Source organism: Ailuropoda melanoleuca, chromosome 2 (assembly GCF_002007445.2).
Source record: "Ailuropoda melanoleuca isolate Jingjing chromosome 2, ASM200744v2, whole genome shotgun sequence".
NCBI lineage: Eukaryota > Metazoa > Chordata > Mammalia > Carnivora > Ursidae > Ailuropoda > Ailuropoda melanoleuca.
Genome location: NC_048219.1, coordinates 191,113,726 through 191,133,263, shown reverse-complemented (window position 1 = coordinate 191,133,263; position 19,538 = coordinate 191,113,726). Strand labels below are relative to the sequence as shown.

The following is a 19,538-nucleotide window of genomic DNA, read 5'->3' as shown; positions in this document are numbered from 1 at the left end:
AAAGAAAGAAGGAAAGAAAGAAAGAAAGAAAGAAAGAAAGAAAGAAAGAAAGAAAGAAAGAAAAAGAAAATAGCTGTAAACCTACCATTCTGGACCCTGTCTGAGAAATCAACAGAGACATTTCAGGCAAGTGAGGATGGAAAGAAGAGATCTCCAGCTAAAGGAGACTCTGAAGGGATGTCCGTGAGGCAGAGATGATTACAGATGGAAGGTCCTCGATGCAAGACAGAACAGCTAGCACAACCATGGACAAATAGAAGGGTAAATCCATACACACACAGCTTGCATAGAATAGTAAGAATCTGCAACACGGGGGTTGAAGCATGTAACTGAAACACAGGACGGTACCAGCACGCGAGCTGGGAAGGGGTTGAGGGAGGTGAGCGCATCCTAGAGTCCTTGTAATGCTCTGGAAGAGGGGCAAGTATGAGCTTTAGATTTTATTATGTTTACATACTCAAGTATCTGTGATGGCCCCTGAAAGAACATATGTAGAAAGGAGCAAAAGGGAAAAAAATGGAATAAAATGACTCCCCATGAACAGTGAAGTCTGCAGACTTGACATGCCAAGCCAGAGTGGGCCAGCCTTCTGCTGCAGCCCGGGCTGGACGTCGCTGGCGGCCGCACCCCCCGCCCTGGACCTCACTGCGGCCACACTGCTGCGCCATCATCTTCACAAACAGAAGTCTTCACGGTGAAAAAATCCAACATTTCTTTTCAAGTTTCACTGCCTTCCTTAGCTGTTACATATTTTCAACCTTCTCAGAGAGGAAGGGGGCGAAACTAAATTTGGATGGACAAAGAAAACCAAGTGCAGAATTCCACACTGGCGACTCCATGACAAGCCTGCTTTGATGAAATCGGTCAGCGCCCTGGCCTTCAATTTAGTGGCTGCTGTTCAGGAACGCGGACAGGTGTGTGACTAAGGTATAACGGATCAGGAGACAAAGATGTACTGGGTCTGGAAAGGGAAGTGCACCCGCTGTCCAGTGGCACAGGAGCGCTCTCCAAAGATGCTCAGAAACACTGTGAGATCTTTCTTTAGAAAAGGCAACTGCATCAGTCTCTTAAACACATTTTCATAAACCTCCCAGGGGACCTCTTAATTTTATTAAGTCAAGAAGAATTACTACAACGGATAAACACTGACAATAAATAGTATGCTGAAATGTCAATTACGGTGAAATATAACAATTAAAAGAGCTCCAGGCAAGTAGTCTGAAGGAAGTAATAGTACACAACCAGGTCCTCAGACATGCACCAAGTAAGTGAGACCCTGAATACAAATTAAAATGCATACGGCCAGCAATTACATAAAAAAACCTAGTTCTTTTCAGGCTACCAATTTTCAATGTAATTGAATAAAAATTATCCTTTTGATACTGAAAAGGTATGCTGGAATGCTTTAAGAAGTACATTTAAAAATAGTTATGTTAGTCTGGTTAACAAGTCTTAATACAACCCAAAAAATCACATTTAATGGCACAAGAAAAGTTCATCAAAGAAAATTATCTGAAAACAAGCCAATTTTTGGTTTTTTCACAGCATCATTCAGAAACCACTAGCACTGACAAGGTGAAACCACAATGCCGCCCAGGATCTGATGCGTCACTCACCTGGAAGAGCTCTTTAAATGAGGGGTGCACCATGGGGTTGGGAACAAAAGGCAGAGCATAGAAAGGGAGAAACTCCGTGGTCTGGCTCAATGCTGCCCCTTTGGTCTCCAGGTAGGTTTTGAAATAAGAAATCCTCTCATCCAGGTCCTCTTTGTCCTACAAAGAAGGAAAGATGCTCACTTGGGGTCTCCTGCTGGACGACCAGTCCCTCTGTCCATCCCACCCTCTCTCCGCGGCTCCTCCAGCTCTAGCCACGTTGCTGGCATCCTCTCTGCCCGGTCTAGCAAGCACGCTGTCCCCGGTCATGCTAGCACCACCCCCTACCTCCCCTTTGACCGAACTTTGTCAGCAATTTCAGAGAACTAGATATATAGTTCGATCTGCTGCCCTTTTACTTCATAATTATCATGTTCTCGTATCTTTAAAATTCTTCATAAACATCGTTCCTACCGGCAGGACAAAACCTTATCTCGTGGGTCTATCATAATTTACTTAGCCAATTCCCCTATTATTAGACATGTGGATTGTTTCCACTTGTCAGAGATCATAAACACGTGGCTGCATTTCCAGGATTCCCTCAGGAGAGGTGTCTACAGGTGAACAGGTGGACCTTCATGGTTTTCCGAAACAGAAGCTTCCATACCATTCCTCCTTCCCTTTGCAAAGCTAACTGAGGACTGATCTTGCAGGCTTCACTGGTTCTAAATGTGATCCAAGGGAACTTGATCCCTTGTATTGATTTCTTCCTGTGCCTCAGTGAGGTCGGAGGACTTGAGCTGCTCTGCCTGGAATCGATCACTCTCCTTCCCTGACCACCTGGCCATACCAGTTACGAACACCCTGTGTATATGTGCTCTTCCAATCAATGCAACTCACTCCATCTATACTGTGAAGCCTTCTTCTGGCCACCAGGCTTAAAAAAATATATGTTTATTGATTTTTGTTTATCTTACATCAAAATAAAAAAGTTAGAAAACAGAAATAAATATAAAGAAAGTGAAAATCTCCCATGATCTCACCCCCCATGAGCACTGTTTTGAGGAACAGGAATGGCTACCATGACTTACTGTAGAGCTGCTCCCTCCACCACCGGCCCCGCCTCTGGCCCCCCTGACATTTAAATAAGTGAACACAGGTGCTTGGAGGCAGTAGCTAACGCAAGGAGAAGCCACTAAAGAAAGGCATGTGGTCGAATGTCAACATGGCCCTGCTCCCTTCTGTCATTTGCTCTGCACTGGGAGGCTCGGTGGCCACAGCAGCAGCCACTGTCAGCCGTGCCCTCTGCACCTCTGCAGGACTGCAGAGGCCACATTCAGCCAACTGCTCCGACAGACCTTCACAAACAGGCATCTTTCCACGGCTTAAGCTTAAATTTCTCTTCTAACATAGTCTAATCTGTGGTCTCAGCACGTGTTCTCTTAGACATACGTGTATTTACGTTAAGTTGCCAAATAAGGAAACTTTATTTTGCTGGGTTTACAAAATCTGAGGCACTGAGGAAAACCATGTAGCTTTCAGTACAGAAATTATTAACTCTCCGTATAAACTAGAAAATAAACTGCTGGGAATGAGACAGAAAATCATGCACAGGACACCCACTCCTTGAAAGCAGTTTGATAAAATGGCCACAAAACTAAATTAATGCTCCTAGAAAATGAACAGCTAACGTTCCCCTTGCACACACCACTCAGAGCACCCAAATCACAAAGGGAACCTACAGGTCTCCCTACGGAGTATTTCAGCAGATAGATGGCAAAATGGATGTGAAGATAGAATTCCAACTTCTGGGCGAGGGAGTCACGATCTCGGATGGAACTGGGAACGTGCTCCTCCCACAAGTCAAAGAACACCTTCTGGTCTCCATTGTCAAATGCAGCAACGAGGTCCTTCTGTGGAGAAGACATCAGACTGAACCCCAGTCATAAGGGATGCCCGTTCTCCCAACACCCCAAATTCTCACAATTACCCAATACCCTGCATACCCCATACACTCAGTGGTTCCAGTGTGATGAAAACTCAGTCTCGTTCTCGAGATAAGGGACAGAAAAATAGAGAGCTAGAAGGCTTCAAGCATCTTAGGCTGAGATTCCCACAAACCAACCCTGGTTGCAATATCAGTCTCAGCTTTGCAAGGAACAGATGAAACCTTTAAGTCTCTGAAGTGGAAGGAGCCAGCCACAGGCCCAGGACTTGAGGCCAGAAAACTCACGGGAACAAAAATACACTGAAGTCATCCTGTGGACTTGCTGACCCACAGCATGTGATCGATAAAAACCAGGCCAGACCCAAAGCCCAGCCAGGCCTCAGCGGAACTCACCTTGTGTTTGGAAGCTTACTGACAGTCCAACTGAGTCCTGGAGTGGCAGCTCATACACACTGCCCCAGTCAATCCCAGGCCTGGGCGGGGGTGCTGCCATTTGCTCCCTGTTGCTAAAGCATGTCCCATCAAGATAGCACTTGGGAAGTGACTACAGATCCCAACACACCCATACAGTGACTGTCTGTGTCCACTAACTACAGAAACAGGGACGCACAGGCTGGAGAGGGAGAAAGGAGCACAGGCCTGTCTCCCTTCCAACCTCAGGGCTGTGTGAGTCTGACTATGCAGGGCAGACAGTTTCCCAACCTACCACGCAAAAGCTGAAATAGAGAATTCTAGGGAAAGGAGATGGCGACTATCATGCCACCAGCCTCACAAGAAGAATGATGACTGACTCACTGTAAACACCTGCTGCATAATTTTGCGGATTTCGGTATAAGGCAGAATGGGCAGAACTTCCTAACGGTCCCAAACCATGTGATTCATATTGTTGTCCTTACTATATGAAATGCCCGAGATACTCAGACCTACATGTTGTGCTCATTTGCAAAAGCTTTTCTTGGACTGGATTTTCTGCAGGACCTCCAGCCCCCCACCCAATACCATTATTCATTACCATTAATTGATCGTTGTTCTTTTATACTGTTTTTAAATGGCTTTATAGTTTTCCTCTTTTTTTTAGGTTGTTTAGAAATAAGCTTGTTAATATTATAAAATGGGAATGTACTGCACAATGTTGCACTGTCTGGTTACACTTAAAGACATTCACTAATAAAGAATCTTCAAGGGGTACCTGGGTGACTCAGTCAGTTAAGCATCTGCCTTCGGCTCTGGTCATGTTCTTGGGGTCCTGGAATCAAGCCTGGCATCAGACTCCCTGCTCAGCGGCAGTCTGCTTCTCCCTCTCCCTCTGCCTCTCCCGTAGCTTGTGTTCCTTCTCTCTCTCTCACTCTCTCTCAAATAAATAAATAAATAAATAAAATCTTAAAAAAAAAAAAAGAATCTTTGGGGTGCCTGGGTGGCAACCAACTCTTGGTTTCAGCTTGGGTCATGATCTTGGAGTCTTGAGATGAGCCCCGCGCTGGGCTCCACGCTCAGTGTGGCGTCTGCTTGGAGTTTCTCTCTCCCTCTCCCCTCCCAGCTGCACTCTCTCTCACTCTCTCTCAAATAAATAAAAAATTAAAAAAAAAAAAAGAATCTTCAACTGTGCTTATTACAGAAATGTTCTCTATGTCATGTGATCCAGGACAACTGACTATTACCTTACTCTGGAAGGTCTTGGCTCCTCAGCCTTGGAAACAGCGAAGGACAGCCTGTCAGCAACCATGGGAAGGGAGGTGCCCAAACAAAGTGCAAACGGTCAAGCACTACCACGTCTGGAAGAACCAGGAGGAACCCCGTTACTGACTGACACAAAGGTGCAGGGGATCTTCCCAAGCGGCAGTGCTGCTGGAGTCTGACGCCACTCCAGGCTCCCGTTGTTGAGCTCTAAGCCAACCCTGCCATCCGTGCGAGCCACTCCGGGGGGAGGCATGCTCCCGTGAGAGGGCTGCTGACCAAGAGCTCTCTGTGTGAACGAGCTGAGTGCAGACTCTTGTGTGTATTTAAGGCTTCGAGTCGAGGTATTTTCTTAGTGGCTTGGCAGAGTCCACATGTTCAAATGGGCCACGTATAGTTTGTTCTAAATTCTTCATTTGTAGACCTGGGACCACAAACCTGTCCTGTATCATTATAATCACATCTAAAATCCATCCTAACTTATGATTCATATTCTGTACCTGGAAATACTCTGTGCATTTAAAATAATATCGACATACAAAGCAATCCAGTGTTATAACTCATATGGTCACAAATATTAATGATCTTCTCTAATATAAACCATGATCCCAGCCAGAATCACCAAGCTCAGAATATTTACACACCATCAACAATAACTTATAAACACACACACACACACACACACACTCTTCTTACAGAACTGTGCTTCGGAAAATTCTCCATTTGCTGAGTGCCACTGGCATTGAAGATATTTTGCTAAGCTGCTGTTCCAGGTATTTTGTTTGGAATAGCTGTCACGGGGGCACAACTGTTTATAGGATGAGCAGAAAAAATATGCTTGTGGCAATCAGAAAGTTTCAAAATCTTTCAAGTTATAGAAAAATAGACCTGAATACATCTGAGAAATGTGAACCCAAGCCACAAGATATCAGTTCACATCCAGTAGGATGACTATCAAAACTGAACAAAAACGACAAGTGTTGGCAAGGCTGTGGAGAACTTACAACCCCTGTGCACAGCTGATGGGAATGTAAAATGCAATCACTATGGAAAACAGGATGAAGGTTCCTCAAAAAATTAAAAATAGAACTACCCTATGATGCAGTAATGCACTTCTGGGTATATATCCAAAATAACCACAAGCAGGATCTCAAAGAGTTATTTGTACACCTACGTTCACAGCAGCACTCTTCACAACAGCCAAGAGGTGGGAGCAACTCGAGTGCCCACTGCTGGACGAACAGGTGAACAGAATGTGGGACAGACACGAAATGACACATCCTTCAGCATTAAAAAGGAAGCGAATTCTGTCACATGCAACAACATGGACAAACCTTGCTCCCTGCCCTTCCAGCCTCCCTGAACTAGAACTCCAGCGCCTGGAGGGGTGAGCTTTGGTTTGGTTCACCGTGTCCCCAGTGCTTAAAATGCATAACCTAAAACCCCTCAGGATGGGGATGCCATTTGTCTCAGTTCCTAAGCATTGCACAGTTTCCTCTTTTTCTTCCTCCCAAGGAACGTACATTAAGGAGGGCACGCGATGTAATGAGCACTGGGTGTTACATACGACTGATGAATCACTAAATTCTACCCCTGAAACTAATAATACATTATATGTTAACTAAATTAAATTTAAATAAAAAATTAAACAAAATAAACAATAAAATAAACAGAAACGTATTTACGTGGAAGATATTATGTCATAACCCATTTCCTAGGGAAGGTACACAGATTTAAAGATGACATTACTGGGGGTGCTGGGTGGCACAGTCAGCTGAGCACCTGGTTCCTGATTTTGGCTCAGGTCATGGTCTCAGGGTCATGAGATAAAGCCCCGTGGTGGCGAGGAGTCTGTTTCTTGCCCTCTTCCTCTCCCTCTGCCCCTCCCCCTACTTGCACGCTCTCCCTCTCTCTAAAGTAAATAAATAAATCTTAAAAAAAGAAAAAAGATGACACTATTAATTCATACAAAAACACCTGAGCATCTAGAAGTCACTCTTGGGGCGCCTGGGGGCACCTGGATGGCTCCTTCGGTGGAGCATGTGACTCTTGATCTCAGAGTTGTGACTTCCAGCCCCATGCTGGGCATAGAGCTTACTTAAAAAATCAGTCAATTAGTTAATAAAATAACAGTCACTCCGACCAGGTTCCCAGAAACAATTCCAATAGTCTCTAATAACCACATTTTTTACAAGCTGGGAGCATCTTGATTACTGACACATATCAAAAAAAAGCAAAATGTTACCTGGACGATCAATGATTTGGAGTCCCTTAAGGAGCCACCTGCTGTTTTAGATAATGGCTTTCCTTTTAGTTTGCATTCTTTTGAAAATGTTTTCAAGGTTTCTTCAAATTCAGCAAAATCTAAATACTATAAAAAAAGAACACAAATGTATATACATTTCTCTATTTTAACATCAACAAAGCAACCGTCTTTGATGTCATTGTACCAGCTCAAAGTTATCACTGATTTATAATGGGGTTAACGAACTGTCATCTGTGGGAGAATCCAGGATCCAGCTTAGAATTTACTTACTCGACACACATACCAAAAGCCTAGAAAGACAGTATCATAAAAAATGCTTATCTACAGGAAATAAATTTGCTTTCGAGAAAGAAAATGTGAGCTGCATGATTCATGATCATTGTTAACAAAAGCAAAATGATGCGTGCAGCAGTCTGAAAAAGGCAGAAGTGATCTCAGAAGGCCTGATAGCTTTGGGTCTGATAGGTCTCTGGGAATCTGCCACCTGAAGTTGGCACTGGAAAGGATGCCTGTCCTTAAGAACAGAAGACCAGCCGTTAAGAGACGGGCAACATCATCAGTGACCCTGGAGCACCGCAGTCCTGCTCAGCGCCCGTGCAGGGACGCTGCTCTCCTGGCCTCCCGACCATGCACTTCACTGCCGTCCTCCCCTCCTTCTCAGTTTGTGGCAGTCACGTCTTTTGGTTTCCACCAAAGTGGAAAGAGTGGGCTCTTTCTCCAGGCCTGTCCACAACCTTTGCTGGGACCGCTTTAAGAATGTATTCATGATGGGGCTCCTAGGTGGCACAGCGGTTAAGCGTCTGCCTTCGGCTCAGGGCGTGATCCTGGCGTTATGGGATCGAGCCCCACATCAGGCTCCTCCACTGTGAGCCTGCTTCTTCCTCTCCCACTCCCCCTGCTTGTGTTCCCTCTCTCACTGGCTGTCTCTATCTCTGCCGAATAAATAAATAAAATCTTAAAAAAAAAAAAAAAAAGAATGCTTTAAGAATGTATTCATGATCACACCAGTGAATTCCAAAGCTGCGTTTCCAGGGCAGACACCTTGCTCCACGGCCGTGGCCCGCACTGCCTGACGAACGGTTTCACCACAGACTGAAACAGCAACAGTTTCTTGAGCACCAGCTATGTGCTTGCCCCACGCTAAAAGCAGTAGAGAATATAAAAAAGCCTAGGGGGTGGGGCCTGTCCTTCAAAAGCTTTCAGTGTGGGAAACCTAAATGTCCATTAACAGCAAGGTAAGGAGATACAGCCACTCAGAGAAATATTCTACAGCATAAAAAGTATGGGGCAGATCACAGGAAGATATTCACGCCGTATTAATGTTGATAGAGAAAAGCCAAGCTTCAGAACAATGTGTATGGCATCATCCCATTTTGTAAAACCATCTATAGACATGTAAATATATTTTGAATGTTCACAGGGAAAAAGTCTAGAAAAATAGACTAACCCATGAACAGTGGTCCCTGCAGGAGTGGAACAGGGAAATGAACTTTTTATACTTCCATTGTTTGAATCTTTACTGTGAGCATAGGTTACGAGTATAACTTCCTTTAAAGAAATTTTTTCAAGTGGCTTTCAGATTTCCATTTAGTTATGAAAACAAAAACTCATATAATGGAAAACAGGTAACTCTAATGTAAGGACAGAAAACACATTGTAAGGCACTGTAAATTTGCTGCATTGTAAAATACAAGTTTTCAAGATCTCTTTCTGTGCCCCGTGTTTTCTAGAACGTACCTCTTTCACAAGTCCAAGTAATTCTGACTCATGAGCGAGAACATCCCCCATGGTGAACAGCTGCTGTTAATTCTCACAGCAAAAGTCTCTACAAGGCAAAAATAGAAGATAAAAGCTTTCATTTCAACCGTCTGTGAAATCATAAAAAGGTCGTTGTGGTGGGAGAATCATGGTCCCCATCCTAACCCCCAGAACCTGCGAATATGCTAGGTTACTGGCGAATATGCTAGGTTATTGGCAAGAGGGAATTAAAGTTGCACATGGAATAAAGGCTGCTAATCAGCTGACCTTAAAAGAGGGAGCGTATGTACGAGTAATCTGGTGGCCCTTATAAGGAGGCAAGAGGGTCAATGTCAGAGTGATGCATCGCTTGCCCTGAACGTGGAGGAAGGGCCCCAAGCCAAGGAATGAATGCAGGCAGCCTCTAGAAGCTCAAAAAAGCAAGGAACAGATTCTCCTCTGGAGCCTTCGGAAATGAACAAGCCCTGTGAACACCCTGATTTCAGCTCAGTGAGACCCATTCTGGACTTCTGACCCCCAGAACTCTAAGATAATAACCTATGTTGTTTTAGGTCACCGATTTTATGGTAATTTATCATAGCAGCACTAGGAAACACAGAGGCTAACGTCCAAAGTAATTCCCTCTTCCATGACAACCATTAAATGAATATGAACACGGGCTAGAAGGTGGTATAAGTGAGACTCAAGGATTGCTAGTGAGACTGGGGAAGATTATTCTCATTTGGTTTTCTCATGTGCCATAATGTGGTATGTGTAATTCAAACAGTCAAGACCACAAAGTACATTTTAGAACAAAACAATCTGATACGGTCCATTGGTTTCCTTTAAAAAAGGATATGCATCAAAATTAATCTGATATAAAGGAACAGAGTCACCAACTCCTCCCTCTGCCTCCAAATAAAAAAACAGTAATCATTCACAAAAAGATATGGGATACTACTTATTTGCAAGAAGTCTTTCATGTTTCCTGAAGAGCATGATCATTTAACCTACAGTAATGAGGGAGGAAGCGGTGTGCATTTACACAAGTGTTAACACAAGGTCATGCACCAGAGAACATATTAGGTCAGTTTTTGTTTTGTTTAGTTTAGAGACAGAGAGCAAGCGGGGGCACAGGGGGAGGGGTGTACAGAGAGCGAGCGAGAGAGAGAATCTTAAGCAGGCTCCACGCCCAGTGTGGAGCCCAACACGGGGCTTGATCTCATGACCCTGAGAACGTGACCTGAGCTGAAATCAAGAGTCGGACGCTTAACCAACTGAGCCACCCAGGCGCCTCATGGTCAGGTTTTTAATTACATTTAAGGAGGCACGATATCTATGTACATTTCCAAACATTTAAATAAATTAAACATTGCAAACCTTTTTAAAAAGTACTTTCTACTTTTTCTGTCCCCAGGTGTGCCCAAAGCAGCCACTCCCTGTGTCCCACTCCTGGGCTCTTCAGTCAGACTGGCTGCCCATAACCCCAGAGGAATGAGAAAGTCTGGGCACTAACACTACCTGGGCCATTCCCTGGCACCTGATCTGGGGCTTCTTTCATCTGTAAAACAAACTGGAGAATCGATCAGATCTCTTGGAACACATGATTCTGTAACATTACATTTTGATCTGCCGATCACAGTGTATTTGATTTGAATTATTTGAGCACAAGTCAGGAAGGTTAAATGTAGTCATTTCCCCCTTTTCCTTCTCTTCTCTGTCTCACCATCATTTTGTGGCTTCATCTCTCCTGAGGTACAAGTGACTCAATCTCTCCTCTCTTCTCTTTCCACTTCAATTTCTATCCTATTAACAAGTGATCTTTCCCTTCCTGCTTAGGACCCTCCTGTGGCTCCACCATCCTCCAGACGAAGGCCACCCTGCTTAGGCCCAACTCTCAAAGGCTACACAACGTGGCCTCCCATACTCTCTCCTTTGTTAACTTGAGCCATGATGGCCACTGTGTGGCTGCACCCACTGGACCCCCACCTCGCATGCCTGCCCTCTCTCGAGGACTTGGCACTTACTGCAGACACCCTGCAGACATCCCTGCCTCCTTCAGGTTGCTTAAATGTCACCTCCTCAGAGAGGCTTCCCCTGATGACCCTTTGTAAGGGGTCGGCCCCATCACTGCTTAGTCTTTTGTCCTGCTTTATTTTTCTCAACAGCACTAACCACTACCTGACTTGCACATCCCTACATTTAAGTCCTGCTCACTGTGGATTCAGGAGAACACCTGTTCCCCTGGCATCCCTGGTGCCTAGGCCAGGGCCTGACATGCTGTCATTGTTCAAAAATGAATGGAAGTAATTTCAGGTGTGAGGAAAATAAAGCAAGGAAGGGGACAGAGCTTGGAGAAGAGAGGTATGGGGTTATTTTAGATAATGGGGGCAGAGAAGGCCTCCCTGGGAACATTTGGGCAGAGATGTGAGGACATGAGCACTTCTAGATCTAGGGGAGAGAGATTTGCAAGTGCAGGGGCTGCGGAGTGCTGAGGTCTGGGGGTGTGGCAAGAGAAGGCAGACCCTGGAGGCCATGAGGTGCCGGGCCAGGTCGAATAGGCCTTGAGTAAGCTAGCGGCTTGAGTATAATGGTAATCCCAGAGAGGGACTGAGAGGGGATTCCACCACCCAATTTACAGTAACTAACAGCAGGGTCTGCTGTGTGGGGGAGAGACTGAGGGGACAGAGTGGTAAGGAGGCCACAGCAAACCCCAAGCTGGTGAGGAGGGAAGTCTGGATGAGGAAGAGGAACCTTGTGAAGGGTTCAGCTTCCACATGTGAAAGGGAGAGGTGGCACGACCTGCTGATGGACTGGAGGTGGGATGTGAGGGCAAAAAGTGAAGGGCGACACTGGGGCCTAGGCAGATGCCATTTGTTGAGGTGGGGGANGGGGGGGGAAACGGGGGGGGGGTCTGAGAGGCCAGCTCAAGAGTGCTATTCCAGCCATAAGTGTCACAGGCCCACAAGGCATCCAAGTAGGGTGCTGAGAAGGTCAGTGCGTGTAAGTCTAGAGTGAAGGGAAACACGGTTTTCCTTTTCAACATTCCTTCGGCTATTCAGGGTCTTTTCTTGTTCCATATAAATTTTAGGATTATTTGTTCCAGCTCTGTGAAAGAAGTTGATGGTATTTTAATACGGTTTGTATTCAATGTATAGATTGCTCTAGGTAGCACAGACATTTTAATAATATTTGTTCTTCCGATCCATGAGCATGGAACATTTTTCCATTTCTTCCTCAATTTCTTTCACGAGTGTTCTACAGATCCTTTGCCTCTTTGGTTAGGTTTATTCCTAGGTATCTTATGGTTTTTGATGCAATTGCAAATGGAATCAACTCCTTAATTACTCTTTCTTCTGTCTTATTGTTAGTGTACAGAAATGCAACTGATTTCTGTGCATTGATTTTATATCCTGCCCCTCTGCTGAATTCCTGTACGAGTTGTAGCAATTCTGGGGTAGAGTCTTTTGGGTTTTCCACATAGAGTATCATGTCATCTGCAAAGAGTGAGAGTTTGACTACTTCTTTGACAATTTGGATACCTTTGATCCCTTTTTGTCGTCTGATTGCAGTTGCAAGGACTTCTAGTACTACGTTAAACAACAGTGGTGATAGTGGACATCCCTGCCGTGTTCCTGACCTTAGGGGAAAAGCTCCCAGTTTTTCCCCATTGAGAATGATATTCGTTAATGTTAAAAAAGAAAACCAAAGTTGGTGGCATCATAATTCCGGATGTCAAGCTCTATTACAAAGCTGTAATCATCAAGACAGTACAGTACTGGCACAAAAACAGACACATAGATCAGTGGAACAGAAGAGAGAACCCAGAAATGGACCCTCAACTCTATGGTCAACTAATCTTCAACAAAGCAGGAAAGAATATTCAATGGAAAAAAGTCTCTTCAACAAATGGTGTTGGGAAAATTGGACAGCCATATGCAAAAGAATGAAACCAGACCATTTCTTTACACCATACACAAAAATAGACTCAAAATGGATAAAAGACCTAAATGTGAGAGAGAAATCCATCAAAATCCTAGAGGAGAACACAGGGAGCAACGTCTGTGACCTCGGCCACAGCAACTTCTTGCTAGACACATCTCCAAAGGCAAGGGAACTAAAAGCAAAAATGAACTATTAGGACTTCATCAAGATAAAAAACTTTTGCACAGCAAAGGAAACAGTGGACAAAACCAAAAGACAAAAACAAAAAAGGAGAAGATATTTGCAAATGACATATCAGATAAAGGGCTAGTAGACAAGATCTATAAAGAACTTATCAAACTCAACACCCAAAGAACAAATAATTCAATCAGGAAATGGGCAGAAGACACAAACCGACATTTCTCCAAAGAAGACATCCAAATAGCCAACAGACACATGAAAAAGTGCTCAACATCATTTGGCACCAGGGAAACACAAATCAAAACCACAATGAGATACCACCTCACTCCGGTCAGAATGGCTAAAATTAACAAGTCAGGAAACGACAGATTTTGGCAAGGATGCAGAGAAAGGGGAACCCCCTTACACTCTTGGTGGGAAACACTCTGGGAAACAGTATGGAGGTTCCTCAAAAAGCTAAAAATAGAGCTACCCTACTACCCAGCAATTCCACTATGAGGTATTTACCTGAAAGATACAAATGTAGTGATCCGAAGGGGTACCTGCACCCCAATGTTCATAGCAGCAATGTCCACAATAGCCAAACTATGGAAAGAGCCCAGATGTCCACTGACAGATGAATGGATAAAGAAGATATGGTATATATATATATACAATGGAATACTACTCAGCCATCAAAAAAATGAAATCTTGCCATTTGCAATGACATGGATGGAACTAGAGGGTATTATGCTAAGTGAAATAAGTCAATCAGATAAAAACAATTATCATGTGCTCTCAAAATATGTGGAATTTGAGAAACAAAACAGGATCACAGGGGAAGGGAGGGAAAAATAAAACAAGACGAAATAAGAGAGGGAGACAAATTATAAGAGACTCTTAATCATAGGAAACAAACTGAGGGTTGCTGGAGGGGAGGGGGCTGGAGGGATGGGGTAACTGGGTGATGGACATTAAGGAGGGCACATGATGTAATGAGCACTGGGTGTTCTATACGACTGATGAATCACTGAACTCTACCTCTGAAATTAATAATACATTATTGTATTAATTATTTGTGTTATTGTGTTAATTAACTGAATTTAAATTTTTTTTAAGGGAAAAAAAAAGGAAAGGCGGGAGCTGAAGGTAACCATTTGGAAATTGTCCACATAAAGATGTCATTTCAGGAGACAAGGGTCCCAAACAGACAGGACTGCGTAGGAGAAGAGCTCAGGCCTGTGCCTGAACCCTGGAGCACTCGGAGACCAAGGGCTCAGGAAGAAGAGAAGCAGCCAGCAAGAGACGAAGCCAAGAGTGGTGACTTGTCAGTGGGACACAACTGGGAGACTGTGGCACCTGGAAGCCAAGGAAGGTGCTCCCCACATCTACTGGGACTACACATGCTCCAGTAACATGCGGGCAGAAGACTTGAGCCCTGGGTTTGATAACATGGAGTTTGACGGTGACATGGACAAGAGCAGTGATGAGAGACGCCTGACTGGAAAGGGTTAAAGAGAGGATGAGAAGTAACAAAGGAGGGACAGGGAGATCTGTCACAAAAAGGAGAGGAGAGAGCAAGTGGTGGCTAGAAAGATATGGGAGGTCTTTCAAGGAGGAGGAACAGCAGGTTTGTAAGTTGATGGGAAGGGCCCAGTTAGAAAAAGACAAATTGAGGGGCACCTGGGTGGCACAGCGGTTAAGCGTCTGCCTTCAGCTCAGGGCGTGATCCCAGTGTTATGGGTTCGAGCCCCACATCAGGCTCCTCCGCTGTGAGCCTGCTTCTTCCTCTCCCACTCCCCCTGCTTGTCTTCCCTCTCTCGCTGGCTGTCTCTATCTCTGTCGAATAAATAAATAAAATCTTTAAAAAAAAAAAAAGAAAAAGACAAATTGAGGCAGAAGAGATGGTTAAGGAAGCAAGGTCCCTGCCGCATCCGGTGTCCAAATGGAGGACCGGGCCTTAGACAGGGCGGGGACAGTCCACCCTGACATGGAGGGAGGACAGAGGAGATGGGTGCTGACCAAAGAAACGGACAGATTCAGTGATGAGTAAAACAAGAAACAAGGTCATCGGCTGACAGTAAGGAGCGTGTTGACAGCTGGAAGAGAAGAGGAGGTGGGAACCAAGCTGACTACGGACCCAGACCCGTGGCACCATCTTCAACATCAAGAGTCTGCTTAAGACACATGGACTCGAAACCAAAATGGAACCAGTCTGCAAATTCTGCAGTTTCTCCAGCCATTTTCAGCTGTCTGACTTAGATTAGCCAAGGGAGGTTTTTCCAGAAGGCAAGGGAAAGAGAAGTATAACAGTGATGGAGCAATAGGGCTGGAGGAAGGGAGGTGCATGGGAGGTTGTAGGGCAGTGAAAAATCAACAGGGTCAAACACCTGCTTAAGGGGGCATGGGGCCCAAGATCTGCTTCGGAGGCCCATTCACGGGAGCTTTAAAGATAAAAAGTGTGATCAGAGCGGAACGGGTGCATGATTTTGGAGGTGACGCAGTAGTCAAACATTCATGACCATGGGAGCAGTGGATAAAGAGAACGGACAAAAGAGATGCCTAAAAGATGAAGAAACTGGAGCGAGCAGCCAGGACGGTGAAATCTCCAAAACAGAAAGTGGAGGGGGTAGAGGGGTAGAGAGCGAGCCAGGCGCTACAGCCTTCACAGGGTAACAACTGCACCCCTGCTAAGTGATGGCCTCAAGGAGGGGCGGCGAGTGGTAAAAGCCGGGCCGCGCTGCAAAGGAGCTGGGGGTTCTGAAGAAGGGAGGCAGGGATCTGGAAGTAGCGGGGAGCCTACCCTTCCTGGCACCTGCAGACCTGCCAGATACATAAAGAGAAGAGAAAGACTGCCTACTGTTGAGGACCAGCATCTCTGCAACCCTTCTCTGGGCCCACACCACCCCTGCCCCTCTCCCCCTTCCCACATCAGGCCCACCAGTGGTAAACCCCTGGCGTTCCCCTGTACCACATGCTCTTTCACAACTCCAAGACTTCTGTTTGATGTACTCGCCCCATCACAAACTTGACTCATCATGCTATCTTAACCCAGAACTGACCTCCTTTAGGAGGTCTCCCATGAACGCCTCCCCCTCCTTTCCTATCAAGGCAATTCTCTCTCCTCTGGGTACCTCTGAACTCTACATTTACTTCCACTGCTACACTTATTACCCTGTTTACAAAGGCAGTGAGGTGGATTTAAATGTGATCCCTCTGGGGGCACCTGGGTGGCTTGGTTGGTTAAGCATCCAACTCTTGATTTCAGCACAGGTCACACTGGGGTCATGAAATGGGACCCCAACTTGGGCTCCGCACTGGGTATGGAGCCTGCTTAAGATTCTTTCTCTCGGGGCGCCTGGGTGGCGCAGTCGTTAAGCGCCTGCCTTCGGCTCAGGGAGTGATCCCGGGTTTCTGGGATGGAGCTCCACATCAGGCTTCTCCACTAGGAGCCTGCTTCTTCCTCTCCCACTCCCCCTGCTTGTGTTCCCCCTCTCACTGGCTGTCTCTCTCTGTCAAATAAATAAATAAAATCTTTAAAAAATAAAAAATAAGATTCTTTCTCTCCCTCTCCCCCTGCCCCTCCCCAAGCTTCCCACCACTCATGCACTCTCTCTCTCTCTCTCATTCAAATTAAATAAATAAATAAATAATAAATAAATAAATGTGATCCCTCCAGAACTTAACAGAGTCTGGTAGGCATGATAGATACCCAAGATATTTATAAATAAATAGAGTCCAAGCAGAGAGAACAGCATTTTTTGAAGGTCCTAGAACAGGAAAACTTTGTTGTTTTTGAGAACTCAAGCTCCTTCCTACTTCAGGGCCTTTGCACATACTCTTCTCTCTGCTTGCAACATTCTCCTCCTCTTTCTTCACCTGGCTAATCCCTGCTTCCTCGGAGAAGTTCTCCAAGACCATCACTTGAATAAGATTCTACTGTGATGGTCTCTCAGTGAATGTGAGCCACTGTTGGGTATTCTATTACTCTGACGTTTTTAGAAATTAGGATTCTCCCAAAACCTTTATATCATAAAAGTTCATTTACTAAGAATTTATTTGTATGCCAGGCAATTTGCAAAATGCTTCACATTTAATTTTCACAATAAACCTGAGAGGGAACTGAGGCTCAAGACTGAGGTGCTCCCAAAAATCCAGCCAGTAAGCAACAAAAATCAGAATTTAAATCCAGACTGACATTAACCACTACACAGCATTACCCCAAATGCTGGGACCACCTCAATCCGAATCACCCAGGATGCTTGTGCAAATAAAATTCCTAGAACCACCCTGACCTTACTGAACACCACGGCAGGCACGATGCCCAGAAATTGCTTTAAACAAGCTCTCCAGATGACTTCTATGCACACTCAAGTTTGAGAACCGCTGCTCTACTTTACGCAAAAACTAGAGAAAACTTCTTCAGTCACTCCTGGGGCTTGCAGTGTGGCAGCTTCTTAATTTCTATATAAAGGGCTTTAGGACCTACAAGCTGGCTAAGGGGAGGTCAATGGGATTTGTCTGCAAGACGATTTTGCATGGCTAGCATCCTAATTTTGCTTAGATTGTATGAAGACTGGGGAGGTTAGCTGATGCAGATAACGGAGGGGCTGGATCGAAAAGCCCCCAAGCTACCCGCTCGCGCCGTCACTACCCTGACGGACGACTTGCGCCCCCCTCCAAGTTTGGCCCGCTAAGGCACTAATCAGAGACTACTTGCGGGAAGCAGCTGGGCCTGCCCTCGGCTTGTCCAGGAGGCCGCCTGGGGCCCACGCCTGAGGCAGAGCCCAGGGCGGCCGACCAGAAGTGGGGGTGTTCGGCAGCGGCTGCCAAGCTGGCTTTCCTCCGGGCCAAGGGCTCCGCAAATCTTCCGCCCTCGGTCCCCACCCAGCTCCTTCCCGCCCGGGGGCTGCGGGTTCCGGGACAGCCCGGCCGCGTCGGGGGACGCGCTTACCTGCTGCACCGCCGCGAACACCCTCTCGTAACCCGCTCAGCCGCCACTTCTCCAGTTGTCGCCCCGGCAACCGCCGCCGCCAGCCCAGCGTCACGCGGGGGCGGTGCAGCCAATCACGGGACGCGCCGGCGCGGAGCATCCTGGGAAGAAAGGCGTGCTTCTTGGGAGCTGGGGCTGCGAGGCTTCCTGGCGGCGGAAATGAAGGGGAAGTTTTGCGATGCAGTGGGCGCTGCGGGTCGCATCCTGCGGAGAGGCTTCCCTGTCTTCCTCTCCACGACTTCCCGTTCATTCATTCCACAGACAGTGCGCCCGGCGCTGTGCCCGGCTCTCAGGATGAGCCGGCCGGGCTCAACCCCTAACCTCAAGGAGCTCCTTGTATTCCAGAGAAAACAATAGCAACAAGAGATTACAGTACAGGGTGCTGTTGGTGGAAAAACACGTAGGCGTTGTTACTCCCGTTTTACAGGAGCGACCCAGAGCTACCTTAGAACCAAAAATGTCGCCTCAAATGTGCTTTAAGCCTTCAGACTTCTACCCCACTGCAGCAGCTCCCCAGAATTTTAGAGAAACTTTTTTCCCCCCACACGTGAAATTTGGTTTTCAAAAATAAAACAGGAACACAAATCCTCTCCTTGCACATAGTGCTTTGGTGGTGCTTTGGAGCTCAAATTAAACAGCACTGAAAGAGCACCTACCAGTCTCCAACTCAGCTGGAGGTGGCTAGAGACAACACTTTCTTTCCAGGCATTGAGGCTGTATAGTGGGAGTCCCTGTGTTTCCACTTCATGCTTCCAAAAACGTGACCAAGGCCAGAATCAGGGAAGAGGGCATGGAGAAAGTAGGTGAGCTTTACTTTGGAGAAGCCCTGAGATGGTCTGTGGCCACCATCTCCCTGGCCCCCAGCCCTGCCAGTACTCTTAGGGGACTTGAGATTGTCTTCAAAGAAAAGCTGTATTTAGCAAGAAGAGAAATCCTGTCTTTGGATATGTATTAAAAATAGATCTCCCTGTTCCCAATAATAAGTTAACATTTGTCACCTCTCTGTGGGCCAAAGGTTGCCAGACAAAATATAGAACACTTAAATTTGAATTTCAGATAAGTTTTTAATAATAAATATATCCCAAATATTGCCTTATTTTATGCCACATACAGGACATTATACTGTCCTGTATTTTTATTGGCTGAATATGGCAACCCTGTGTGTGTCCAGGATTGTGCTAAGTGATTACATAGAATATTTAATTCACAACAAGTCTATGAGAT

The 19,538-nt window shown here is 45.8% G+C and overlaps 1 protein-coding gene across 13 annotated transcripts in view; it reads right to left on the bottom strand.

Moving 5' to 3' along the window:
* ARMC9 (armadillo repeat containing 9) overlaps positions 1-18,363 on the bottom strand; it is a 151,103-nt gene extending 132,740 nt beyond the window's left edge. For 10 of the 13 annotated variants that reach the window (XM_034655378.1, XM_034655383.1, XM_034655379.1 and 7 more), the window contains exons 1-5: positions 18,276-18,363; positions 9,218-9,305; positions 7,460-7,585; positions 3,335-3,505; positions 1,617-1,772 (exon numbers count right to left, since the gene is read on the bottom strand). In XM_034655378.1, the coding sequence (XP_034511269.1) occupies positions 1,617-1,772; positions 3,335-3,505; positions 7,460-7,585; positions 9,218-9,268 (504 nt within the window). In that variant the 5' untranslated portion in view covers positions 9,269-9,305; positions 18,276-18,363. Of the gene's footprint in view, positions 1-1,616; positions 1,773-3,334; positions 3,506-5,198; positions 5,313-7,459; positions 7,588-9,217; positions 9,306-18,037; positions 18,189-18,275 lie in introns of those variants that run through there. The other 3 variants (XM_034655374.1, XM_034655373.1, XM_034655384.1) reach the window with 3 other exon arrangements.
* Between the last annotated feature and the right edge of the window lie 1,175 nt (positions 18,364-19,538).